At 40.3% G+C, this 26,503-nt stretch overlaps 2 protein-coding genes across 10 annotated transcripts in view; one reads left to right on the plus strand and one right to left on the minus strand.

The window, feature by feature from the left end:
• ATP5PF (ATP synthase peripheral stalk subunit F6) overlaps positions 1 to 4,675 on the plus strand; it is a 5,098-nt gene extending 423 nt beyond the window's left edge. For 2 of the 7 annotated variants that reach the window (XM_030971572.1, XM_030971616.1), the window contains exons 2-4: positions 488 to 664; positions 1,919 to 2,043; positions 3,678 to 4,675. In XM_030971572.1, the coding sequence (XP_030827432.1) occupies positions 495 to 664; positions 1,919 to 2,043; positions 3,678 to 3,706 (324 nt within the window). In that variant the 5' untranslated portion in view covers positions 488 to 494 and the 3' untranslated portion in view covers positions 3,707 to 4,675. Of the gene's footprint in view, positions 1 to 25; positions 149 to 484; positions 665 to 1,918; positions 2,044 to 3,677 lie in introns of those variants that run through there. The other 5 variants (XM_030971564.1, XM_030971590.1, XM_030971607.1 and 2 more) reach the window with 4 other exon arrangements.
• Positions 4,676 to 6,497: 1,822 nt separating this feature from the next.
• JAM2 (junctional adhesion molecule 2) overlaps positions 6,498 to 26,503 on the minus strand; it is a 37,796-nt gene continuing 17,790 nt past the window's right edge. The window contains exons 2-10 of one of the 3 annotated variants that reach the window (XM_030971533.1): positions 22,868 to 22,933; positions 20,037 to 20,150; positions 18,403 to 18,555; positions 15,196 to 15,401; positions 12,874 to 12,976; positions 11,340 to 11,447; positions 10,362 to 10,377; positions 9,580 to 9,613; positions 6,498 to 8,658 (exon numbers count right to left, since the gene is read on the minus strand). In XM_030971533.1, the coding sequence (XP_030827393.1) occupies positions 8,626 to 8,658; positions 9,580 to 9,613; positions 10,362 to 10,377; positions 11,340 to 11,447; positions 12,874 to 12,976; positions 15,196 to 15,401; positions 18,403 to 18,555; positions 20,037 to 20,150; positions 22,868 to 22,933 (833 nt within the window). In that variant the 3' untranslated portion in view covers positions 6,498 to 8,625. Of the gene's footprint in view, positions 8,659 to 9,579; positions 9,614 to 10,361; positions 10,378 to 11,339; positions 11,470 to 12,873; positions 12,977 to 15,195; positions 15,402 to 18,402; positions 18,556 to 20,036; positions 20,151 to 22,867; positions 22,934 to 26,503 lie in introns of those variants that run through there. The other 2 variants (XM_030971541.1, XM_030971551.1) reach the window with 2 other exon arrangements.

Consider the following 26,503-nt stretch of genomic DNA (forward strand, 5'->3'; position numbering starts at 1 on the left):
GCTGGAAGGGGCGGGGGGGACGGTGGCTCCCGGCGCGCACTGCGAGGGCGGCGGGGCCGAGCGGAGGCAGCGGCTCGGCCAAGGTGACTCTGGGGTTGGAAGTGTCGCCTTTTTTACTGCTTAAACAACGCGAAGAGCGCAATTGACGGTTTGTCTGGGCTGTTCTATCGCGGTTCCATACCGAACCGGGTCGCGGAGCTGCAGCCGTGGGATAGCGGTGCCCTCGGGTTCAATGGTTGCTGGAATTTCCCCTCCCCCCCCATGCTGTTTTAAATAACCTTTGCATACCTCTCTGCTTTAAAGCTCAGCTCCGAAGTACATTTTTCTTTCTTCTTATGCATTTATCTTAATAATACCTTAAAGGAAATATTTTTTTCTGGCTTTACCTCCAAGCTTTTTTTTTCCTGCTTTTTTGATGCATCTGTTATATCGCTGCGACTAATTTTTTATTCCTGCTTTCGTGTTTTATTAATGGTTAAAATAGTAGTGCCATCATGATCCTGCGGCAGATCTTGCGGCTTTCCTCCCTTTTCCACTCCGCTGTGTCCATTCACCTGCGCAGGAACATTGGGCTCTCTGCGATTGTCTTCAACAAGGCAAAAGAGCTCGACCCCGTCCAGAAGCTCTTTGTGGACAAGATCAGAGAGTACAACACGAAGAGCAAGTAAGTAAAGGAAATTGTCTTAAGGGGAAAATCTGTTGATTTTGACATAAAAGCATCAGACCTGAAGTGTTTGATTTTTCACAGTTTGATACTTCTGTAGGCTGGTCTGTAAATGTTTAAGGTGTGTTTTCCTGCAACACTTATGGTTTCACTAGTGGGAAAGGTTGTTCTTGCATATCTAATAGAAAATACCAATTTTTTCCCCTTTAAAAAAGAAGAAATCTGATGCCATTCTTCTTAGGCAGTTAAGCCACCCAGTTAAGGTCTTTGCACACTGCATGAGTGTACTGGTATGTTAATTTTTACCCATCTACATGCTCTATAAATAGGGGAAAAAAAGCTAAACAAACTCTTTCTTTTGTTGGGTTTTTTTTTTGGCTGGGGAAAACAGTTATTCTGTAGTCTTCTTTCCAGAAGCTGAATGGAAATAGCCTCCAAAACCAATTAAGAATTAATGGAATTATCAGGATTGTCCATTTACTTAACTGCTTAAGTTAATAAGCAGTTCCTTCAAATGGAATCTTAGATTCTTGTAATGTTTGGATGAACTGCTGACCAGGAAACAAAAACTATAGTAATTCTGTGTAGTTTATTCTTGGGAAATACTCCTGGAAAGGAATTTAAATGCTTCTTAGCTCTACTGGTAGAGGATGTGTCTATCCCTACCTACTAACCCATCTGTGCAGGGAGGGAGATATTTGGTGGATATTTGGTACCTGTGCTGGTACAACTGAGTGCTGGCAATCTAAAGAGTTACTATTTTAGTTATCTGATGCTTGAATGCCAAGAAGCTCCTGTTGAGGAGGGGATTTCTGCTTCTTTAGCGTTTAAAATGCATTTTCTTGGCAAGAACAGTTAAGCTTTGCTAACTGAGATAACTAGTTCAGAGACAGAAGAGGTGCAAATCACAGTTTTGTTGGGAATTCACACCTGGAACAAACAAAACTAAAAGCCCAAGAGCCTCCATACTCATCAGTGGTTTTGCCCCATAAGACCACCTCTTGTCTCAAAAGTCTTGGATTTTCATCCCTGATAGTTGGGTTTTCATCACTGACAGCAGAAAACCTTTACCCTGAGAATCTTGTTTGTGTGTAAGGTAAGGAAGCCCTAAGGTGTCATATATTGAGTTTTGGAAATATTTTAAATTGTTTCCTATGGCTGTTAGAAAGGTTTTAATTAATAAATGAAAACGTAGAATTTTCCATGTGAAATATTAGAACTGAGTTGTTAATCACAGCTTTTAATGTTTATTAGGCAAGCTGGAGGGCCTGTTGATGCAGGACCTGAGTTTCAAAAAGATATGAACGAATCCCTTGCAAGACTCCAACGGGCGTATGGTGAGGGAGATCTCACCAAGTTTCCAGAATTTAAGTTTGAGGGTAAGTTAACAATCTTACTGAATTCTAATTGCAAGTAGAGACATATTCACTCACAGGTTTCTTAAATTCCCCTTTAGTTTATATTTGTACTATTAATTTGGTGTAAAATGCCCTCTGGGAATCTTATGCTTTTGCACAGTTCACATCTGTTTCCATGTGACTCCTGTTTTGATTATTTGCCTCTTCTAGCAGAGATGTGGTCTTCATTATGCTAATGATTAACAAAATTTGCAGTCAGATCAGTCTATCTTAATTGTCCTTCAGACACCCTAAAGAAAGAGCCCAAATAGCAATAGCCTAGGGTCTGTATTTTTCTCATCCTGCCAAAAAGATCAGCAGACTATAATGTGAATATCAGTTAGTCTTACCATCATCCAATCTGTGACTTTTTTGATTTTGTAAGCTCCTCTGTAAAGCCCCAGAAAATTAACATACGACTTTCTTACATGACTATTTTGTGGCTAAATTATATTAAACCTTTTTCTTCAGCTATTTGGATATGACTTCTGTTTAACTGCTCTAAGTTTGTTTTAGTGTGGAAGAGAAAGGGCAGACAGCATGAGGCTTGGTGGGTATCTGGCAGCCAGCCAAGGCCAAGCAACCGTAGTCAGCAACTTGAAGTTCTGATCAGATTGTCAGGGAATTCTAATTTAGACTTGGAACACACGTGAAAATGTTTTGGGTTTTGGTAGGATTTCAGTTGGGCAAAGTTGGTGTCAGGTTGTTACTGGTGCAGATAAAACAGAGTACCTGTAAAGTAGGATCTATGTTTTTTCTGTTTTATTTTTCCACAATTTTAGGGATGTAGTTTCTCTACATTCAGTTTTATTTCTGTGCCATATGTGAAACTATGCATATTAAAGTTTTACTTGTTTTTGTAAGGAAAAAGAATTTGTGTGACCATAGGAACAGAGCAAAGCACAGACACAACATGACTTTATTCTTTTGCCACTGCTGCCTATCCTTGATCTAATTTCAATTAGGTTTCAAATTGTAATTAATATGAGTAATTTTATGAGTAGGAACATCCATTTTTTTACCTTAGGGATGCTTACTATAAGCTGACCCTTGCCTCTCAGACTTTGTATTAAAGACAGCAGGCATTAGGAGCCCAAGTGCCCAAAGCCCTAACCTGTGTGAGCCTGTACCTTTGACATCAAGAACTCCTTGGTCAGTGTTTGCACGTGGAGAGTATCTTGCTGAGTTGAGTTGAAATTGTGTGCTCCTCTCTGTTAATAAACACTGATGATACACTAATGAAAGAGAAAGAAGAGAGATTACTTGTTCTTGGAGCTATGGGAAATACTTGTCCAGTAAAGTTCTGGTTGACTTCTTCAGTTTCTCTGCTGTCTTCTCCCCTATCCCAGGTGTCGCTAAAAGCTGTTTAGGCAGAACATTACTGAGGCTTAGCTTTTATACATAACTCCTGCAGGGTGAAAAAGACCTGTCTCTAGCCTACTTATTGTTTACTGCTGCCCACATTTAATCAGTCAGTGGAGGTGTAGACTGCAATGCACTGCTTTAGCTTGCCCATGTAATGGTTAGTTTTCTTTGAATTACAAATTAATTGTGGTGTTTGAAGATGGAATAAAAAGAGACTAATAGGAATTTTCTCTCTTCCATTCCTCCTGTAGAGCCCAAGTTTGAGGAGACTCCAAAGTGATCTCTGCAGCTTGTACACCAAACAGCAATGTACAGCCATGGAGTTGCTGAACATGGCACGAGTTGTAATTTAATAAATGTAGTACTTCAGTTTGATTTCAGTGGTGTGAAGAAGCTCTTAATTGCATGGTGAGTGTAGCTGTGATCATCAACTCTTACATGACAGAGGCAGCTGAGTAGTGCTGCTCAGTGTTAACTGCAAAATCCCTTTGTGTGCTATGTTTTAATGCTTAGAAATTACAACACTTGTAATGATACACCAGGAAGGAACTATTTGTTCTGTTGAGTATATCCAAAAAGCTTCTGCAGAAAAAAATCTCCGTGAACCTTAAGTCTATAGCAAAGCCCTACAATAGTGATGGAGATGCACAGTCAAAAGCATAGGCACAAATGCCCTAATTCTACACTGCATCAATGAACACAAAGGTGATGAAGGTACTCTTCCAGAAGAAAATGAAATCTGCTAAAGAGGTTGTAAGGTTGTGAATTTCTGCGACTGAACTATTGACACAAACACTTTAGCTCCTGAGGAGCTATTTATTTATAATAATTGTATCTGAGAAATTACATAAACACTTTGGTAGTTAGAATTTTCAGTTTGAATTGTATTGACACGAATGAAACTTCATACACAGAATGAAACTACATACACAGTCTACAGAGAGAGTTTTCCACATTAAACACTAAAACACCGCTTGAGCTTTTATTACAGGAAGATTTCTTTTGTCAGCATAGTGCGTTTACTGCTACACGCTTTGAAATTGTATCAGATTTGCCAAAATCATCTCTTAAATCCTAGTACATCAGAATTGCAGGAGAAATTGAGCCCTTGACAATGGTTGAGACACAAGTAGTGATGTCATCTATGAAAGTTATTTGAATAGATAGTTCCAAGCTGCAAGAGTGAATCTTGTATTGCTGCATGTACATATGAGCAAAATGAGAAGCTTTCACACAGAACTAAATTGAATATACAAGTTAATTTGTCTTTAAGTTTATTTGCGGATTGTTTTTTTTTTTTAAATGCCATCACAGCTAGGTTGACTAAATATCGGCAGTTTCTATTTTCAGCATGTAAGACATGGAAACAATATTTACAGATCAGAGGCCCAAAGATCCCTTGATGTTGTGGTTTAACCCCAGCCAGCAGCTAAGCATCCCATAGCATCTGGCTCACCCCCTGTTCCTTCCCCCTGCTGTAGGGAAGGGAATTAGAAACAAAATTCGTGGGTTGAGATGAAGCACTTAAATAATTGAACCAAAGTAATAATGTGGGAAAAACAGAGAAAGAGAAAACCTGAGAAGCACAAGTGATGCTGAGCACAAGTGCTCATTACCACTCGCTGACTGATGCCTAGCCTGTTTCCCAGCAGCAAATGGCCCCAGTGGCCCCTCCGAGCCAACTTCCCCCAGTTTAAATACTGGGCATGATGTTATATCCCTTTGCCCAGTTCAGGTCAGGGTCCTGGCCCTGTTCCCTCGTGGCTTGAGAGAGCACCTTCTCACTGGCAGAGCATCAGACACTGAAAAGTCTTTGAGTCAGAGTAAGTACTGCTGAGCAACAAATGAAACATTATTGTGTTATTGACATTATTCTAATACTAATTAAAAAAAAAAACCCAGCTCTGTGCCAGCTGCTAGGAAGAAAAGTAACTCCCAGCTGAAACCAGAAAAGTATCAACTACTTACTCCATAACATTTATGTCACACTGGATCCCACGCTTCCTGATACACCAGCACCTTTCCCATCTTTTTATAGATGCACACACAGACACCATTTCCTTAATCTATAGACAATCCCTGTAGAAGTCTATTGAATTCATTCAGTCCATGACTTTTGGCTTATACAGTTGTGACTTGTGAGTGTCATAAACAGTCTTTCAGGGCTGGAAAGAGGGTGTCTGGTGTTGGGTTGGTGCATGTTGAAGCCAGTTCTGATTCCGTCACTTGTCTGCTTGTCCACTTGCATCAAAATTCATTCTTAATATGGCAGTTGAAGGGGAGCTGGGTTCAGATCCCCAAAGCTGGAGGGGTGGAGACAGGCACCATGAGGTGCCCAGTGCAGTTGTGGGCATGCAGCTGACATGGAAGTGCTAATACACAGCATTTCACAGCAATTAACATCACACAATGCACTGGCTATTCAATGAAATCCACTCAATGCACAAACCAAACTTGCCCATCCTCCCATCTTAACAAGTGTGCCCAAGTCCTTGAGCAAAAACAATCCCACAGATGAGTTTGCCCAAGGAAGGAACAACCTGGACTGTCTTCCACAGCACAGTTTTCATGTGCACTACAGGAACTTTATTCTCTTCTACAGTAAAAGTTTTGAGTGGGCAGGGCCAGCCCACTTGGCAGATCTAGTACTGACTCACCAGGTGGCCTTTGCCAATATGCATCCCAATGTTTGAAGTTTCCTCCTGGCCATTGCTCTCAGTGTAGTCTAACAGTCCATTGGATCATGTGGTTTTCTCAGCTGGTTCATGATACAATATACCCACTAAATGCCATGTTCCTTGGCCCAAATGTCTCTGAGTGTTTTCCAGGTATTTCTAGTTTATTCTGTTCAAAAGCTTGGTGTTGCTCAGGGCCCCATGTGAAATCATTCTTCTGAATCACTTGATAAAAAGGGCATACAATCAGACTAGTTCGGAGTATGCATTTTCAAAAAACCCACATCTAAGCTTACTTTTTGAAGAAAGGGATTAGAATTTCTTTCCATAGGATCAGGACTAAATTCAGCCCTTCCACTCTACCTAGGAAACCATCCACTGGAGATGGGAGTAGCAGCTTTCCTGGAAGAACCCCCATTTGGGATTGTTTTCCTTACAATTCGTGTCTCTAGGGTCATGGTAGGTCTCCCATCCCAATTCTTCATGCCTTCTCTGTGGTCTCTCAGTTAACCCACAGGGTATCCCATGGCATGTAGCTTCCATATCCTCCCTCTTGGGCCAGTGCTTAATGTCATTAGCATGGGTTTGTAGAGGTGAGGAATAGAACATAACCTCTTTGAACTGCTGAAACTCCTGGGACAGTTTATCTGATAGTTTCTTCACAGATGAGAGAGGAAGAGAGGTTGTCTGCAAATTCCCAGAGATGGCAAGCCACTGTATCCACAGATGGTGGTGTGATGTCTTTTTGGATTGCCAGTGGGTTGGTGTGTACTCTTGGTACACTCTACAAACTTCCACCACATGGATCATGTGCAGAGGGATAGGTCTGGACCTGTGGGGAACCTTGTATTGTCCAGGTCAAAATAAATCCCTAGCATGGCTAATTCCCTCAAGTATTGGATATCTTTCCACTTGCATAGTGACACGTAGTATCATTCTTGTAAGGATACCTTTCCTTCAGGCTTGACAGGAGTAGCTTCCAGAGGCTGGGGACTTGTGTGTCTCTTGCAATCACCTTGTCAATGCTTACTTTGTTAGAAAGTGATTCCTTCCCTCTAGTTCCAACCCATTAGTCCCATTATCCCAGCATTGGAACAGCTAGGTGGTAGTATGCTCATCAGGACAACAGCTGAAATATTTATGTATATCCTGCAGCTCACTCAGGAGTAAGGATTGAGTGGTTGCCTCTTGTTGGCCTATTACTGAAGTTTGTGCAGGTACAGTACATGTCAGTGGGGTTTCGATTTGTCACACATCATTTCCTAACCCTAAAGAACACCTGAACCATACGCAACAACTTACTGATTGTTACCAAAAGGACCAGGTTGGTTTCAAGGGTAGTCACAGGATTTGCAAAGTCTTTAAAATTCTCAAATGCTATTGTAATCATCGTGGAGGGGAAGGAAGGTGTTTTTCCCATGGGTTGGCTCTCTGAGGGTAAAAGGCAGTAGATGTAACTGTGGATAGTTTCCAGCAGATGGCTCCCAAAGGACAGAGGGGACAAACACCAGGCAGGCTTATGTCATTCCATCATTTCACAAGCCAGTACAACACAGAACAGCACAGTGATAACCTTAGCCCAGGGCTAGAGCAAATGAATCAATATGGTGACCAGCAACTATTAAACCAATACAAGGAAGGCTTATAACAAACTTGTTTTAACATGCTCTAGTCAGAGCTGTTTTTATCTCAACCTTTTGAGTCCCACATTGGGTGCCAAAAAACTGCCGGCAGCTCAGCCAGCAGCTCAGCCCCATGTGGCTGCTTGCTCACTGTCCCCACTCCAGCCCAGTGGGAGAAGTGGGGAAAAAAAAAGTAAAACTGGTGGGTTGAAAAAACAACAGTTTAATAATTGAAACAAAGTAAAATAAGATACTAATAATACTAATGATAATAAAAACAACTATAATATGAATTGTAGTGAAAAGGAGAGAGAGGAGTAAAGCCCAAGAAAGGCAAGTGATGCACAACAGTTTCTCACCACTCACAGACTGGTGACCAGCCTGTCCCCCAGCAGCAGTTGGCTCTTCCTGGCCAACTTCCCCAGTTTAAATACTGGGAGTGATGTTATGGCATGGATGCAGTGACCAAGCACCAAGCCTGTTTGAGTTCCAGAAGTGTTTGGACAATGTGACAGGCACATGGTGTGATTCCTGGGGCGTCCTGTGCAGGGCCAGGAGTTGGACTTCATGATCCTGATGGGTCTCTTCCAACTCAACTTATTCGATGATTCTGTGATTTTATGCATATCCCTTTAGACAACTCAGATCAGCTGTCCCAGCTGTGCCCTCTCCCTGCTTCTTTTGCACCTCCTCACTGGAAGACCATGGGAATCTGAGGACTCCTTGACTGGGAGTAAGCACTACTCAGCAGCAACTAAAACATCAGTGTGTTATCAACTTTATTCTCATATTAAATCCAAAACACAGCTACTATGAAGAAAATTATCCCAGCTGAAACCAGGACATTGATACTTTTGTATAACAAGTAGTAATTTGATGTCCCTCACAGAGGCTGAAATCTTCTAAATAACAAAGGACTTGGTATGCTTGAAATCCTAAATGAAGCAAACAAGGTTACAATAAATAATAGTTCAAAGATTTTAAGCAGGTTAATATTTAGAAGAAGAAACTAAGGCACTGAGCTTGACAAGAAATGTGTCTGATTTACTGTTAGTAAATGTTCTTTTCTGAGATGGGAGGTCTACAAAACGCACTCTACACTGAAGTAGCAACCTATTCATAAATACAGGTGTCAAACAGCTCTGTTCAGGGCATCTTATTTTTAAGTGCATTAACAATGATAAACAGCATAGCTCTTCAAAGCTTTATCTTTCTCATTCAGAGCAAACAGTTGGTTTCAGGAAGTTTCTTATATACATACTAGGTCAAGTATTACGCTTATGCAATTTAGTATACTCTGTTTTGATTAAGAAAATGGGTGGTGTTCAGGGATCTTTTAAGGTTACATCAGTATTACTCATGCTACTTTAACTCCCCTTACCCTTAAACTGTAGATAGTGATATTAAGTCACTCCTAGTTGAAGTTTTACCTAGAACTCTATTCCTTTTGCACCAATCCGAAAAGCTGGAATGATGTAGATGTAGTTAAAGCCCTTTGAGCCAGCTCAAGGAAGTGGGGGTGGAAGTAGTAAATTTGGCTTCCATATTTAGTCAAGTCTTTTGACCCACATCATTCTTAGAAGACTTAGGGCCCAGTCTTTCTCCCATTGCTGTCTTGGACTGTGTCTCAGTTAGTTAATCAATATGTAAAAGATGTAAATTATAGAGCAAATTGCTGCAGCTGTGTTGCACTTAAGACCATGCAATAGGAAGCTGTAAATATAGAAAAAGTGTTGCCAGGTACGGGCACAGCAGGAGTGAGGAGTTTGTGTACACGTGGAAAGACATTACAGATCTAAGGAACTCTGAAGATATCTAAAGCTTTTAAAACACACTAGTGAACACAAAAGACTTGCCTTTTCACTTGTAGATTGATAGTTTGTCTTCTTTCTGTTAACAGAGCAGGAAAGGAACACAGGTTAAATAGCGACTTTTCTGGTGTTGGGTTTACCCCTTTGGGAGCCTTATATATGAATGCATTATTCCAGATTTCCAGCAATCCTCAGGGATTTTTCCCCTCCTCTTAGAAGAAAACTTACAATAACAAATTCATTGAATACTTTTAGATACCAGTCATTATCTCATAAACCACTGCCAAACAGCTTCTCTCGCTTGTCTTTCCAAGTCTTCCAGTTACACCTTTTGTCTAGCTCATGGCCAGAACTAAAATAGCTTGGGGAATTCTGACTTGCTACTAAGAAATTTGAGTGAAATAAATCCATATCAAAGGAATAGACTAAGCACTGTCAGAAAGTTTCTACCAGTTATATTTTTACAAAACACTTCCTAAAATAACTTGAAGATATGGATATGAGAGCAGTTCAATTTGGTTCTGATTGTCTTTTGTCTAGTTTGAAGAGGAGATACATGAATAGCTGAGTTAGAAGTGTAAGCTGCAACTATATAAAAAGACACATCTCTGTGTATTTACCACAGTAATGTAGTGATTCACTTTCTGACCAGCACACTGGTTTCTATTAAGAAAACCAGCTAGTGTGTAGGATCAGGTTTATCTCAGTGTCAAGAAAGCTATTGCACAAAAATCATGTTAGAAAGGCTGTAAAAATCATTATAATTACTAAATCATCTGAAATGTAAATGAGGTTTGCAACAATTTATATACTGCTTGCATACTTACTGGGAAGAACTTTCCTCTGAAAAAGAAAGGGAAAAAAAAGAATTAGCACAAGAACAGTCTCTGTTTTAAAGTTCTTTGAAATAGTTATTTCTAGAATATTCAGCTCTTCAGTTTCTAGAAGGAGTTTCGGAACCAAATGTCTCTTTTTGGTGTAGTGAGTTTAGGCAGAAGAAAGATTAGGTTTCAAGGGTAAATGAAGCTCCAAGTGAACTCTGACGAGCAGCTCTGTAGCCTCTGGTAATTTCAGGCATCTGACCTTTTCAGAGCCCAATGTTTGGCATCTGTTGTTGCTGTGCTCAAGCCTATAGGTACCAATGTAAAGGTTACAGAGAGGGTTGCTGGATGTTAAGCTTTATGCAGCAATCCCTAAAAGCAAACTTTTTCCACGACCCAGAGGAAGAAGACAGTTAATTTAGTTTCCCTTTCATCAGAACTTAGTTGGTCAGGCGCTGTTGACTAAAACAGGTTTAATTTTCTTTTGCCTTTCTTAGACATTCCTTATCAAAACTAGGGTGGAGAGGTTCCAAGAACCAGAATCAGGCTCATTGCTTTCCCTAGGTTGTTGTTTGGTAGCCTTAAGCAACTGCACAAACATCTCCATATCATTTTCAAAGTGCCTTTTGCAGAAGATGTTGGCAGAATAAAAATGTCTGCACAAAAAATTGTTGTTTTAATGCTCTCCAGCTTTAGTACCATGGAGTTAGAACCTTCATGGAAGGGAGGGCATCATCAGAATCATAAAATCATGGAATGGTTTGGGTAGGAAGGGACCTTAAAGATTATCTGGTTCCAACTCCCTGCCATAAGCAGGGACACCTTCCACTAGATCCAGTTGCTCAGGACTCCCTCCTACCTGTCCTTGAACACTTCTAGGGATGGGGCACCCACAGCTTCTCTAGGCAAGAGAGAGTGTCGTGGAAACGCTGCTAAATAAAGACATTTTTTGACTCAAGGAAGGAGTGATTTTATTCTACTTACTTCCAAAGTAGCCCTTTTTTTGGGCATAGAATACTCCAAGGCCACACAGCACCATCACCAAAGCCACAATTACTACAGCCACAATGATACCGCTTACATTAAGGTCATCTGTAATTATAAAGCAGAAGTCCTATGTTCTAAATAGTAAAAATTCCCACTGGCTGGATTTTTCCCTAATTACCACAGGAATTTTGGTATCTATAGGTGGTCTTTGGCCCAAGATGCATAAGTTAATTAGTAAAAGTTAGATGTATTTAAGCATTAAAAAAGTACTAATGTGCCACAGCCACTTTAACAGAAGTGCTTGGTACACATCAGCTGCTTAGTTTGGGTCAAATGTAAGGAAAGAATAAGAAGGACCAAGGGATACATATTCCTTATCGTATCTACCCCAGATAAGTACTACCCAAGTCATATGTCTCTGAGAAAAAACATCTTGACATCTTTGTAAGCGTTAAAGCAAGATTTTTCATACAGTTAATTTGCTTAACACAACTGAAACAGCTGACAGCAATAGAGTTCCACTTCTAAAGAGCTCTTCAAATGAGTTTTTTGAGAGGCAGTGATTTTTACATTTTTAAATAGCAAGGCTTTAAAAATACAACACAATAAAGCTGAGTTGCCTGAAGTTAAACTCTACACCAGGCTACTGAAACATCTGGCCATTTTTATTTTGAAGGTGATGGCTTGACTTCAACCATGACAAAGACCACACCCATATCCTGATATACTCATTAAGCACTTCAGACTAACATTCATTTTAGGAAAACCAAAATTATCAAGAAGCAGAAACATTTTCATAGGTTTTTGTTATGTTTCCGATTATTTGGATCCCAACTTCAAGCATATTTTAATATATGGTTGAGATTTTTACCCCAAAACCTAACAAATTTTTGTACAATTTAGGCTGACGTCAATTTAGGACTTAGTGCATATTTTCATAAAGGGATTCTATCTCAGTAGCTTGAGGAACATTTGTTCATAATCCACCAAGAATGCATTAAAACCCATGACACAGTGATGTTCAGCTAAGTTCCATGAAAGCACCATATGGAACTTTGCAGTTCCATACACTTGGACAGGATCTTCCCTGCAGTAGTTACTAGGATTTGTTACCATTTGCTTTCCTATGATATCTGCAAGAACCAGTTGTATATTTTGCAAAAAAACCCCCTCACACATTTTGGGTTATTATAGACTGTTACATTAAGATTTCTCATGAATGAATCCCAGAAGGGAGGCTTTATGTGAAGAAAACACCCCAGTGGACTGGCACACTCTTCTGTAAACCTTCCACAAAAGTATTTGGAAATATTAAAGTTCTTATATGGCTGATGATTTTTTGTGAAGTCAGTGTTTAGGAATCTAAAAGCTAATTACTGTGATAAGAAACTTATTTTTTCTCCTCCCCCCAAATGCCATCATCAAGTAAAAGTATTTAAATCAATCTGGTCTTAGATTCTTAGTTATACCATGCAATTACATAAATCCTAGTGCAAGACTGTTTTCCACCATTATTTTCTTTATCACATACCAACTTGCATTCGCTTCACTGAGCATTTCTGAGATAATCCAATCCCATTGGAGGCTTCACAGAAATACTCTCCAGTGTCATTCTTTGTAACTGTATTAAACAGCTGTTAAGAAAGAGTCCAAAACCATTGTCAGAACAGGGGAAAAAAATCCTGTAAGATAGAAATTTTGACACGTCACTGTAGATTTGTTTGTTTTAAACAAATGAAACCCAAAAAAACCTGAAGGCAAGTAAGAAATTCTGGCCCATTTCGACCTTGTAACAGCTCCCTAGTCACATTCCCTGGTCCTTCAACTTCTGCTTGTTGCCTAAGAGGTTCCTTAAGATGGACATTTAACTCAGTGGAGTGCATCTACAAGGAAGTTAATTTTCAGTGGACCAGAACTTTCCAATAATATCCACTTTTTTAGACATGCTCTAATTTCAGAATACCTGAAATAAAACAGTTTCTTCATTTTATCAAAACAACAACCCCATTAACTGATCCTTCAAAAAACCTGACACATACTACTTACGATGCATTGTCAATTGAAATTTTTCAGAAGTAAAGAGTTGTTTGAGTGGTTCTCAACCCTCCAAAAATGCACTTTGTCTTCTTCCAACAGAGAAATGCTAAATGATACTATTTATCAAATACTACTACTGTAAAAATGAAATGAAAATGAGGGTGTAGCAGGACATTTCCCCCCACCACAGAAGAGCTTATCTGTTACTTGTTAGTTGATGCAATAACTCAGAGCATCTTGCTCTCACATGAGCCTCACATGAGCCTTGGTGAAGTAACTCAATCAGGACAGTTTATCTTGTAGTGAATTATTTCATTGTCATGGGCTTGATGCTTTCAGCTGACAGTAAACATCTTGCTGTGGAAGCAGATATGGAAAGACAAGCTGGAATTTCTGACTGACATACACCTCACTTTACAAATTATAAAAGCTACACCGTATTTTCACAAAGCAGAAATCTTCTGCACATTCCCTAGAAATGTGTGGGGTCTCCCCACCAAAGTCAGGACCCCACTTTGTGGTTCCTCTCCTGCAGGCTGAGTGTAAGGACTCTGTGTATGCTATCAGCAATTCAGTGGTAAGTTACACTCCTAACCTATACTATTTCCTTGCTAGTTGTAATATGGGTACCTTAATGTCATGCACTCTTTTATGTAATCTACTAGTAGTTCTTGTATTTTACTCTGTGTAATAAATAACTGTTTAAGGCCTCTTGTCTGTTACTTTCTGCCAATTCAATAAGTAACTCATTTTATAATAGACCTAACTGTCCACTCTTAAGAACTTGTGAGCCAGAGCGATTTAGGTGCAGGTCACCTAAGTAGAGCTGCTGCAAAAAATCTAAGCCTAAGGCAGGGCTTTTCTAAAGCTCTCACTTGATCTGTAACAAAGAGATGGATTGAAACTGACCTCATGTCAATTCCAGTATTTCTATTTTCCTAATTATTAGACTTGTTAACTGTTTCTTTTTAATGTACGCCATATTTTCTTAATTATTAGACTTGTTAACTGTTTCTTTTTAATGTATGCCATACTTTGATATTTTCAGAAGTGATTAGTAAGTTTGAGTAGTCCACCTGATATCCGTGATGAGCATTCAGGACATCTGAATGCTTAGTCATACTTCAGTTTCCATGTTTGATTTTGTTCAAGAGTAGTGTTCTTAGAACAACTCTTTACTTCTGAAAAATCTCAGCTCCCTAAGTAGCATCAAGCTCTTTTGAAGGATCAGCTAATGGGGGAAGAATGAGAGAGACAGCCAGCTCTGAAGGAAAATAAAACCCAACACCACAACCCACAAAACAAACTACAACTAAAATGAAGAACTAAGCTTACTTACAGTCCCAACTCATTCCCCCTGACTCCACAGGTGCTGGATGGGAACTTGTAAATGGCACTGGATTGCAGAGATTCTGTACTGCCCTGAGTGCTGCACTCCCCTTGAAGTGTATGAGGCTACTATACCAAATTTTGAGGTTCTGTGAAATATATCTCTATTGCCATACTGAAACCTCATTCTCACCTGGCACTAGTTTGCCAGCTGACAAGGTAAAATTTTCTGTATTTCAAGATTCTCAGTTATCACTACTGCAGCCTTGCACCTCACCCAGTTTGTGTGTATCATTCAATGTCTATGGCTTGTCACTGGTTTGAGGCAGAAACCACCTTCTCCATTTCTCAGCACATTTCAGCATGGCATTGACCTCCAACAAAGACCTTGTGAATTTTTGGATTTAGACCCCTGTGCATCATTTTACTGAACAGTAATTGGGTCTCCTTGATAGCTGTCTATGACAAAGTTGGTTATTACACTTACCAGAGTGCCAGACTTTTTATTCATGGTGTAAGTTATGTTTGCTGCTCTGGTACTGCCTGTTCCTGTCTTCTCCAGCAAGGCAACACCATTCTTGTACCACTGGTACTCAGATGGAGGGGAGCCCTCAGTTTCCTTACAACTCATCTGCACGACCGTTCCTGTCATTGCGGAGCTGGGTACCTCACACACTGGAGTAGTCGGAGCAACTGGACAGTGAAATTGAGCTTGTTACACAGGTACTTATACTGTCCACACGTGTCAGAGTCTGAAATAGTTCATGCCTCAAACATTGATACAAAGTTTTGCCCATTATAACAATGTATAAAGAAGCTACAACCAAAGAAGCCTCCCTGAAGATACCTGACTGGGACTTTGGACTGAAAGTCGAAGTGCTGAGATTAAACAAAGTGAAAACTCATTCTTCAATCACCTGAAACAAGCAAGTAAACAAGGAAAAGAATGTGAGCCAAACCCAGCAGCCGTGCTAAGAACCATCTTGGGCTTGCTTTGGGGTGAGGGAGGCCGTAGCCTGTCACTGATGGTGGAGACAGAAATGTGACATTCGGAACACACTGAGGTTCACGCAGCAACAGCCAGAGTTTATTGATGCGCACCCTCTTTGTGAGAGCTTTGAATTTCCCGTGCTTACAGATATTATTGGTCAAAGGTCTTAACTCTGCCCAGCTCACTGGCCAATGATACAGGTGCATTCCTGGTTCAAAGGGCTTGGCTGGGGTCCCCTTGTTTGAACTTGAATTCGGCCTATCAACTTAAAACCTGGGGCCTTATTTACTCCTTATTCTCTAACGAGCTAGGCTGGTTGAGTTGGTATTTGTTATGGCCTAATTATCTGTGCAGCTATAGAACAGCTATAGCTGTCGCAGTAGCCCACTGACCCATTTGTTGGGAGCAGGTTTGCACAGATTTCCCCCCCCAGCTGAGGTGGAGGGAGGAAGTTTCGGTGTGTTGTAACCTCTGGTCAGAGGCAGGGAACCCATCCTCCCCTACACAAACTGGCTATGGAACTCCCAACCTTGGGAAGGCCACACCCACAGGATATTCACATGGTGCCTTAATCCATCAAAGGCCCCCTGAAGTGCTCCCCAGTGTCATTCCTGAAGCCTTGCACCACAGGACTCCACGTGATGCAACAAACCCAGTCTGTTTTAAGAGACAATGACAAACTCCCCCTGTCCCCCAAGGGAGGAGACTGGGTTTTCCTACCTAGCCTGAGTGTATATTAACCAATCAGATTCTATGCTTTTCTTCTTCACCACCAAGAAGACCAGCTGGAGAGGATCAGTGAAACATCACTGGGATCCATGGAGTGGTGGTATTTTCCTTATTCTGTCCCTGTTACTCTCTGTCCCTCCCACCTGTTTCTTATTTCTCTCTCTCTCCTTCCCTCATATAGTTACTATTAAATAAACCCCATACTATTGTCACTGGCATTTGGTCTTGTTTGCACCTTCATTTGGGCAGGGGCATTTCTAAGAACTTTACTAATGGGATCATGACAACATGAGAGCAGGCTGACAGTCACTGTGAGGAGGTGAGCACTTGATAACTACTACATCAATGAAATTAAGTGTAGGAGAAGGGCTGGAAGGCACAACCCTGCTACTGAGAGCACAGTAAAATTTATGAGTTGCTAAAAATGAAAGAGGTGTGTACTGCCAGCCTCCCACCACCGTATGCTGTGTCATCCTCTCTCTAATCTGTTCACTTTCATCCAACCCCAGAGAGTTTGTTTCACTTTGTTTCTTGTATGCAACCTCTTGTTCACAGACAGAGATGGGATAACTTGGAATCTGTAGTCCAGCAATGGACCCCTTCCCTACCCTAGTATTTAAAAATGGAAGTGAGGAAGAGGAAAAAGAGTTTTTGTATTAAAAGGAGTAAATTTTTGAGAAGTGAATGTCAGAAAGATTCACTGAGACATTGGCAGTCGTCATAGGCACTTTATAAACCCCAGTCTGAGGACCAAAACCAATTGGTTACTACGTTCCAGTTTAAATTAAAAATGAACATTCCCCCAGATAGATGCTGGACAATTGTTTGTTCCTTCTCCTATGAAGATGAACATATCTTTTTTTGATTTTTAATATGTGAACAGAAAAGAAACTTAATTTTTTTTTTGGTACTTAACATTATATAGAAGAAAAATAATGGTGAAGAGGCATCTGTGGAACATTAAAAGAACAACTGATACCTTAACTAGTATTGATTGCTTTTTCTGGGTTCATTTTAAGATAAAAAGCAGAAATAAAGAAAACCAAATGAAATACTAATTCACATTAACTTTCAAAAAGGTTTGTAAGCAACACATGGCCCCTCCCCCCACTTTTCTCCTTTGGCCTCGAAGATTTCAACTCTAAATTGAGAAACCACATTTAAAACAGGAAAGCTGTTGAGAAAGCAGAAGAAAGTGGGGTTACCTCATTGTTGATGCTGATCAGAAGTTCATGCATTTATCATCTTTTATGAAGAACTTAGAAACTTTATGTATAATTTTGAATGATCAATTATTATTAGTTTTAATAGGACAAATATAGAATCTACAAAAGCAAGTATTTTCTTTTGTCCCTGTACAAGTAAAAAAAGAAAACTATTGGCCTCTACCACTCATCCAGTGCAACAAATACCAAACCCAATGTGAGAACAATGTGTTCAGTATTCACTTTTCCATAAATTCCTTAACTGGGAAAGAAAACAAAGACCCACAAAGAACAACTGCTCGCCAGTAGGCACCACCATCTCTCCTGTAAATAAAGTCCACTGATTGCCAGCTCTCTGGCCGTCACTGCACAAAAACTCTCCTTCCAAAACCAGGACGAGACTGTAGCATACTGGAATGAACTTCTGCTTATGAATATTTGATAAGTGTTGACAGATGCTGACTTTCCGGTGCCAAACACCATGATCATCTTATCCAGATTCTCAGTCACTGAGCGATTTCAGTTTTGAGAACTGAAACTCACTTTGATTTAATAAAACCCTAGTTATGTCCCTTTCTGATGCAAGTGTGACTTTTGCCAAGCTGTTTTTTGATGTTGTAGAACGTTCATGTGCAAGTGTGTTTATAAACCCAGCCCAAAGAAGACCCAAAAACCCAGCAGCCACACACTGTGTGGGCAACCCTACATTCAACATCCCAACACCCCATCATCCAGTGTCTTCAAAAAGCCTAAGTAATAAAGTTTGTACCCAATACTGTGAGAGTAATAGTAGCCTCTCCTAGGCGTTGCCCCTCTTCACTCTTGGCACTGATTTCACAGCGGTAGGTCCCAGAATCCCTTCTAGTCACGTTCCTAATTCGGATTCCTGTATTCAGCATCTCTGCTCGGCCTCGGAGATCACCTTCAGGGAGAACAGACAGAGAGGTTTCAGCTCTTTGCTCATAGAATTGTAGAATCACAGAGTGGTTTGCATTGGAAGGGACCTCGAAGATCATCTTGTTCCATCCCCCCTACCATGGGCAGGGACACCTTCCACTAGACCAGGTTGTTCCAAGCCCCATCCAACTTGGTCTGGAACACTCCCAGGGATGGGGCAGCCACAGCTTCTCTGGCAAGCCTGTGCCAGTGCCTCACCATCCTCACAGGGAAGAACTTCCTTTGTATATTTTCCTCTGCATATCTAACCTAAATTTCCCCTCTTTCAGTCTGAAGCAAATATCTATGGCTCATTGGCTTATGCTGAAATGATGTACAATTTATTGATATTTTATGTCATATTGTACACGAAACTGTTGCTCATTTATTCAGTGTTAGTTACCTATCAGCAAAGAGCAATACATAATCCCCTTCTCAAAACAGTATGAACCTTCCATTTAGTCAAAAAAACCAACCTCAATTCAAAAAACCTCCATCTGCCATACATTATCCACTTGGAAGATGGAATGCATTTTTCTCCAGGTGTTTCAAGAAAATATGTATAGCAGTAGTGAGGTGACTGAAAGACGTCCCTTTCCACTAGAGACATGGCAATCACTAACTTAATTACCTTAAAGAAAAGGTTGTATGACCACAGCAGAATATTTGACATTTTCAATTGGCAAGAAAACTTGATGGATTTAGCAAAAATATTGCCATCAGACTTCTAACAATGAAGAAGTTTTTGTAATTCTACAGCTTATTATGAAAGTTACATGCACACACAGAAGAATGAGTCCCAGTGTTTCTCTAAATTAAATATGTGCAGAAAAAACCCAAGTTCATCAAGGTCAACACATCTGCAAGCTCTATAAACTAACAAAATCTCTGTGCTTTTATTTTACTTCTCAGCCTTCATTTATTATGTACAATGTAACAGAGACCCATATGTTCTCCAACACACAAAGCTTAAGTAAGTCCTTTTCAAAACATACAAAGAGAAATTCTATTTCTGAAAGGAATACAAATAATTTATAATATACAGCTGAGTTTATATTTTATGTATATAAAAAATGCTGAATTATTCATATCTAAGCCTCCTGCTTTACAGGACACTTCAGAAACCTCTTTTTAGGATAGGAGTGCAGAGCCTGCAGTAGTTTAGGGGAGTTTACATCCACATGTAATTTCATTGTTGAAAAATCCCAAGGAATCTGCAGTACCATTTTTCTTAGTCTTTAATTTTATTATATTTACCTTAATTAAAAGGTAACTAATAATCAATGATGGTATAAAGAAATGCCTTTTTTCCCCAGAGAAGAATTCTCTTTCTCAAAACAACAGCTCTTCTATATGAACAGCCAAGAGCCTTCTTGTTCAGTCTTATCCTTGGTGTTGTTCCCCAAGAAAGAGTCAACAGCAATGCCAGAGAAAAACATGTTAAACCATCAATTTTCAGTACTGTACCTGTAAATTCACTGTTGTAGTAGACAAATGAGACTCCTTGAGATTGGATTTTCTTCCACTCTATTCTTAAACTCATCCCTTTCGAAAATTTGTGTTTGCAACTAAGAATAGCCTCTAGAGGGAAGAAAAAAAAATAAAGACAAAAGGGAAAATTAGAGATTTTAGTATTGTGTTGGTATACACTCAGATTCCATGAAATTCATGTTCCTCCTTCAAAAGAACTTGTACAGTCAGCAGTGGCCAGATCTACTTCTCAAAGTGATGCTTCTCCAGATTTACACAAACACAGTAGGGAAAAAGAAACCAGTAATTTTCTTATACTTCAGTGGCTTTTGGGTCAAACTTCGGATGCTGGGGATTCCCATGCTGGATAGGGTTTATTACTTTCCCCATCTAATATGTGAATATCTGCTTTAATAATTACATTCTTTATTACTACCCTCATTTTAGTTTAAACACTTCTGAGCAGATCACCCCTAAAAAGGGGGGCTCTGACCCTGTTATAAACATATTTTTTGAATTACCATTCTGAATTCAGTATCAATAGCTTTTCTTTTTAAATGTATAACTCAATGGAGATGAAAAATGTTCCAGTAAGATGGTTAAAGAAACAAATGCAATATAGACCTTGCTACCTGTAAGCTACTAATTTTCCAATACAGGCCACAATATCCAGAGCAAAAGCCTTTATAGTTTTGACAAGGCCTGTCTAGCTTTCATAATGCCAACATGCACTGCTCAAACATAATCAACCATCATCCTCCTTTCCAGTCTAAACAAATGAAGCTGGAAGGTAATTAGGAACTACAGACAGTTCTACTCCCTTGCCCTTCAGAGTCTGATTTCCTAGGTCTGCTCTGAAAAGAAACAAAAACCCAGACTGGTAGCCTTGGTGATACCTCACAGGGGAAAAAAATATCCAGACTTGAAAGAAAAATTGAGGCAGGAGGGTGTTCCTTGCCAGAAACATGTTACACGTGCACTGGCTGTTTTGAAAAACATACTGTGCACTCAGGAAGTCTGAGGTTCCTGACTTCAGGTTGAGTGTATGGGTGGAGGCTTCCTGAATCTTAAGATTTGCTAGTTTCCTTCCCATTTTGTTTTTGTATCCTTCTAACAAAGAAAAACCATCATTCAAGCTCAGTTTGCTTTTGCTACTGGCCTTGTGACAGCTGGCTTGTCAAATGAGCTGGTCTCTATTAGCTGACACAGAGACAGCTCAGCTGAAGTGTTCTCAGCTGAACAAGTCACCTCTGTCTCAAATGAGCTGCCCCTTTCTTGCATCCCACATGTTTTTGTTTCAGAAAAAAACCCTAGCACTGATGCCCACCCACCAATCTTATTCAGAGAAAAGGAATGCATGGAAGAAAGGGAGTGTGCACAGAACAGAGAGAACATAATAAAATTGTCCTTAGTTATAGCTCCCCTCTCCTGCTTTTTCCCATAATCATGGAGTCAGGGAGAGGTATTTTCCAGGCTTGCATTAAGGTAGGTCCACAGGATGCTGTGCATCAGCACTGGTACTGCTAGGCCTGCAAAAGCTCTCTGGAATCTTGGAGAGATCTGCGCAATATTTAATTTGGATTTACATCTGGTCTGGAGGCTATCATTGGTGATAGAATTATAGAATATCTCAAGTTGGAAGGAATGCCAAGAATCAGTGAGCCCAACTCCCTGCTCCTTGCAGAAGTACCTAAAACAAAACCATGACTAGGAGTGTCACCTAGATGCTCCTTGAGCTTGGTACCATGACCACTCCCCTGGGGAGCCTGTCCCAGTGCCTGACCATCCTCCTCTACAGTCAGAGGAGTTAGAAGAGAAAAGGAAAATGCATTTCAGACCAGCTGCACTCAGTGGAATAACTGTCTATTGGCCCTGCCATCTCTTAGTGCTGTTACACATGGAGAACTTGGATTGGCATCTGGGCTGCGCTGAACTGATTCCATTCAATGTGCAAATAACCAAAGAAAAAATGCAAGCCACATACCATATAAAAAGACAGAACCTAATTAAGCTTTAATATTAGCTGAAGCATTTCTCTCTGCTTTTGCCTGCTTTGAGCTCTAAATGCATTCTGTCAAGAGGAGAATACTTAACAGAAGTCCAGATGACAGTTTTAGAGACCTCTAAAATATTTGATTATTACCTCAAGAAGCTGAATAAGGTTTAAAGCTCAGAGAACAGTTTTTTTGATCCCAAATTCCCACCTCTCTCCACTCCAACCAAATTCAAAAAACAAACCCACATAACCCACAAACCTCACACTACAGTACTCCCCTTTCTCATCTAACCAGCAAATCAGTTTTCCTCTTTGCCTCTGTAAGTTCTCCACCCCATTATTGGAAGTAATTTGCTGTTTTATATATGACACACATATATATACATATATAACTATGTAAATGCCATTACAGCTACTGACAAGTAAAAATAGCCATTAAATTATTATTACTTACAATTAACTAACTTATATCTGTTCTCTCTAGTCCCTCACTTTTCTGTCTTATAAGGTATTTAATGTTTCTCCTTTCCATCAGCTCCCATAATATTGTGTGGAAGGAAACCAGGCAGAAGTTACAGGACTGACAAACAAGTCATAGAACCACAGAACAGGTGAGGTTGGAAAGGATCTCTGGGGAGCACCGAGGTCAACCCCACCTCGAGTAAGAGAAAGTGGGAACAAGACCAAGATAAAGCAGAATCAGTGGAGAGAGTAGGCAGAAGAACCCTCAGTAAAGAGGAAGAAAACCTCAATAGCTGCACAGCTTCTGTATACACAGTTTGCATGTATTGTGTATATATTAAAAATTATCACAACAACGCCCATACTGTACCTTTAAACTCCTCTGCTTTTACGTTTTTGTTATCTGTTTCAATGGAGATTCCAGACACATCAGGATCTGCAAGGGGACAGCAAAAAAAGACAATTCAGCAATAAACATTTGTGATTTCACACAAAGCACATTGCTTGTGCTTTGGCAGCTACAAGCAACATTTTTGAGACCTCCTCACACTGTACAAGCTAGACATTGCCTATGAGAAAGAGTACAAACTAAGAGCTAGACCAGGGCTGGCCTTGAACAGTTCATCTTCTTTCTCCAGGTTCTGGCATCTGTAAAACATAAGTAATTCTTTTTTACAATGGCAAAATGACATTAGCATGTTAGAAGTTCTATATAAACAGTAAACATTTTATGCTATGGTGATGTCTGTTTATAACTGGGGAGACATCTATTAATCCATAAGTGTATTTTCCATAACATTCTTATTACAAGCCATGCATATTTCCCGAAGAATACCACTTACAGATTCTACAGGGTAAAAAATACATACAGTAATTGGCAATTATCTCAAATTCTTCTTGAAATGTGAAGGAAGATAATCAAGATTTGTCTAGTTCTAACTCAAAGAAAGAAAAAAATCCCCATACACTCTTGGATATCTTATTGTTGGGGGAACTGCAGGGGGTTCTTCTAAAACAGATGGCTGAGGATGGAATTGCGTGAAATGAGGTAATTATATCTGAGAACCATTTATTGGTAGTGAAAAGAATGTTGCCCTACTAAGGAAGAATAGAAAAGACAGAAAATGAACACAGAGAAGGAAAAAGAATGGGCAGAGAGAGGGGGTGACTGAGAGAAAAAATGGTTGTTACCACCAGAACCTCAGAGTGGGCTGTCTGTGTACAGCTGGCAGGTGGCGTGGGCACACGTCCCACTGGGAGAAGCCTTTGCAGCTCCTGGAGCAAAGGCACAGCTTCTGCACAAACGGGCAGCCAGACACGAGGTGAGTGGGTGCTCGGGCAGGAGGGGCAGAACCCTGGGCAGGATGACGGTGCAGACTGTGGTGACAGGCCGGATGAGCGACACAGAGCTGGAAGCAGGTGGCTCAGGTGGGAGCAAGGCAGGCAGGAGATGAAGCAGATAGGGCATTGGGCAGGAACACAGATAGGCAGAACAGGTGACAGCTGGAGCACGTGAGGGAGACCAAGTGGTCGGGCTGGACACAGAAAGTGGTCAGCAAGTGTCCAGCCAGGAGAGAGCAGGGAGTGAGGGCACGTGAGGGCCAGTGAAGGCAAAAACAGTGGCAAAAGAACCACCTAGTCAGGGCTAAATGATGAAAAGCTCTGAAGCTTGTGACGCAGTTACTTTTAATTCCCTGGCTCCTCCCAAGGTCTGCAATGCTGAGGTCTGCATTGGCCCAGTCCAACATTCCACTGCAGCCCAATGTCCTTTCACCATCTGACTGGAGAACCTCTCTGGAAGTCAGTGTCCTTGGTGGTCTCCTACTGACTGCCTGTTATATGTAAGATGTGAGATGGCTGCCTGGCAAAGTCTCCTGAGAGACAGGGCTTTCCATCTTCTCCTAGCTGCCTCCTGCTGATAGTAAAAGATTTTAAAATCATAGAAAATTCGGGGAGCTAGAAAGAAAGTTAGGCTTAGTAGGCCCTGGGAGAGTGTTAAGGGTAGGCCCTGGGAAATGTTAGGCCTTGTGTTTGCTAGATCATGTAAAAGTGCACCTGTGTATTCAGTATATGATAAATGATGATTGTTAGGTGTGATGATTACTTAATAATTAGATGTAATTAGATGTAATTATTGTTTAAGCATAAGAAGAGTCATGAGAAACTATGTTTGAGAGTTTAAGGGAGATCACGAGAAATCCATGCTTGGATGAAATCAATGTATACAATAGAACAATGTAAGTTTAATCATTAATATGCAAGTTACATAATGATAGAATACAAAATATGTTCAGCTTGAAACCATGTCAGAGTCAGATTTGGGTCTGTACCCCTGACACCGAGAGCTCTTTAATAAAAGCACCTGCGTATAATCATTCCGTGATTATGTGTTCCTGAGCGCTAACACTGCAAGCAGCACTTGTACAGCCCCCTCTCCACACACCTCTGATAATTTCAAACAATATTGAGACAGAACTCAAAATTAAATTAGTTCCTCACACTCATGTATTGGGAGCACTGAATAATCCAGAAAGAACAAGTGAAATAACCACTAGACCTACATCAACCCCCACCCAGCTACCAAGAGTTGGGCACAGGTATTACAATTAATCCACGTCAGGCTAGCAAGTCCTTAACAAAAACTGAACACACTTCTTTACACAGGTCTAGTTTTTTTGTTTTTTCTCAAAAGCATCTTAAGTTCTCTTGATTTAGTACTAGTTTTGAAGACAGAACAGACACTCCTAATGCAGTCTATTTCCTCTGTCTGCATCAGCCAACTGAACAATTGCTATAGCAGATATGGACAAGAACTGAGAACCTGTTTCCATCAATGTTTAGAAACTTGACTTAGTTAAAAATAATCTTCTTTTGACTGATAGAAACTAGAAAAATAGCAAGATTAGATGTTCTTAAGCACACAGACCTCCTTCATCCATCCGTAATTAATTTCTCTTTCCCATGATTATGGGGGAAGAGTTGCACACACCCTAGCAATGAATATCTAGTCTTGACCTGAAGACACAAACAAATCAACGATCTTTTCATTCTAACAGCTTTCTTTTAACAGTTGATTACTTTTGTTGAAGTTAGTGCCTCACTTCTGCCTTGAGTGAGTCCAAATCCTTGAATTGTGGCAACAGCACCACTCATCTTGGTGACATCAGGAAATCTGCCGAGGGTGCACTTGATCCCTTTGTCTATGTCAATAATGAAGGCATTAAACAGCACTGATCCCATACACCAAATGTAGTACCCTAATCATAGGTAATCACCCCAATCAATCAGAGTACCCTATCATAGTTTTCTTCTCAATTAAAGATCATTCCTTATGGTTTTAGTTCAACACAACACAGGGAATTCTTCATTCATTCTGTTCCTATGGCCTTTTTCCTCCTTAATTTTCTAGTGTTTTTTTCAGCATCCTTTAAAAATACAAATTACAGTTCTACAGGTGTCTATTACCACTGCCTCAGAGTCATGGAGAAACACTCAGAAATGGTATCTGAGGCCCTGGCACTGTAGCAAGAGTTCATTCACTGTATATTGTGGTGGCTTGACCTTGGGTGGCTGCCGGACACCCACACACCTCCTCCTCCTCAACATGACCAGGGAGAAAATAAGATTAAAAAGCTCATGGGACAATAGAAAGACAGGGAGTCAGGGAGTTTAGTTAGCAGTTACCATCACTGGCAAAACCGACTAAATTTAGGAAAAAATAATTAAATTTACTGCCAGTTTAAAACAGAGTAAATGCAGTAGTTGTGGGAATGTGCTGTCCTCTGCTGCTCATTCCTCTGCATGCTCTCCTCTACTCCAGCATGGGCTGCTTTCTATAGGTCACATTTACTGCCAGGAGCTTGCTCCAACATGGATTCTCTGTGGTGCTTTCTTGCTATCTCACATCCCCTTCCATCTCCAACAATTCTTGTGTCTAAAAGAACACAGCCTTACCTGACAGTGTAAAGTGAATTTTCATGTGTGCACATTACCAAAAGATCCAAAT

The sequence above is a fragment of the Camarhynchus parvulus genome, chromosome 1, assembly GCF_901933205.1.
Source record: "Camarhynchus parvulus chromosome 1, STF_HiC, whole genome shotgun sequence".
NCBI classification, from domain to species: Eukaryota; Metazoa; Chordata; class Aves; order Passeriformes; family Thraupidae; genus Camarhynchus; species Camarhynchus parvulus.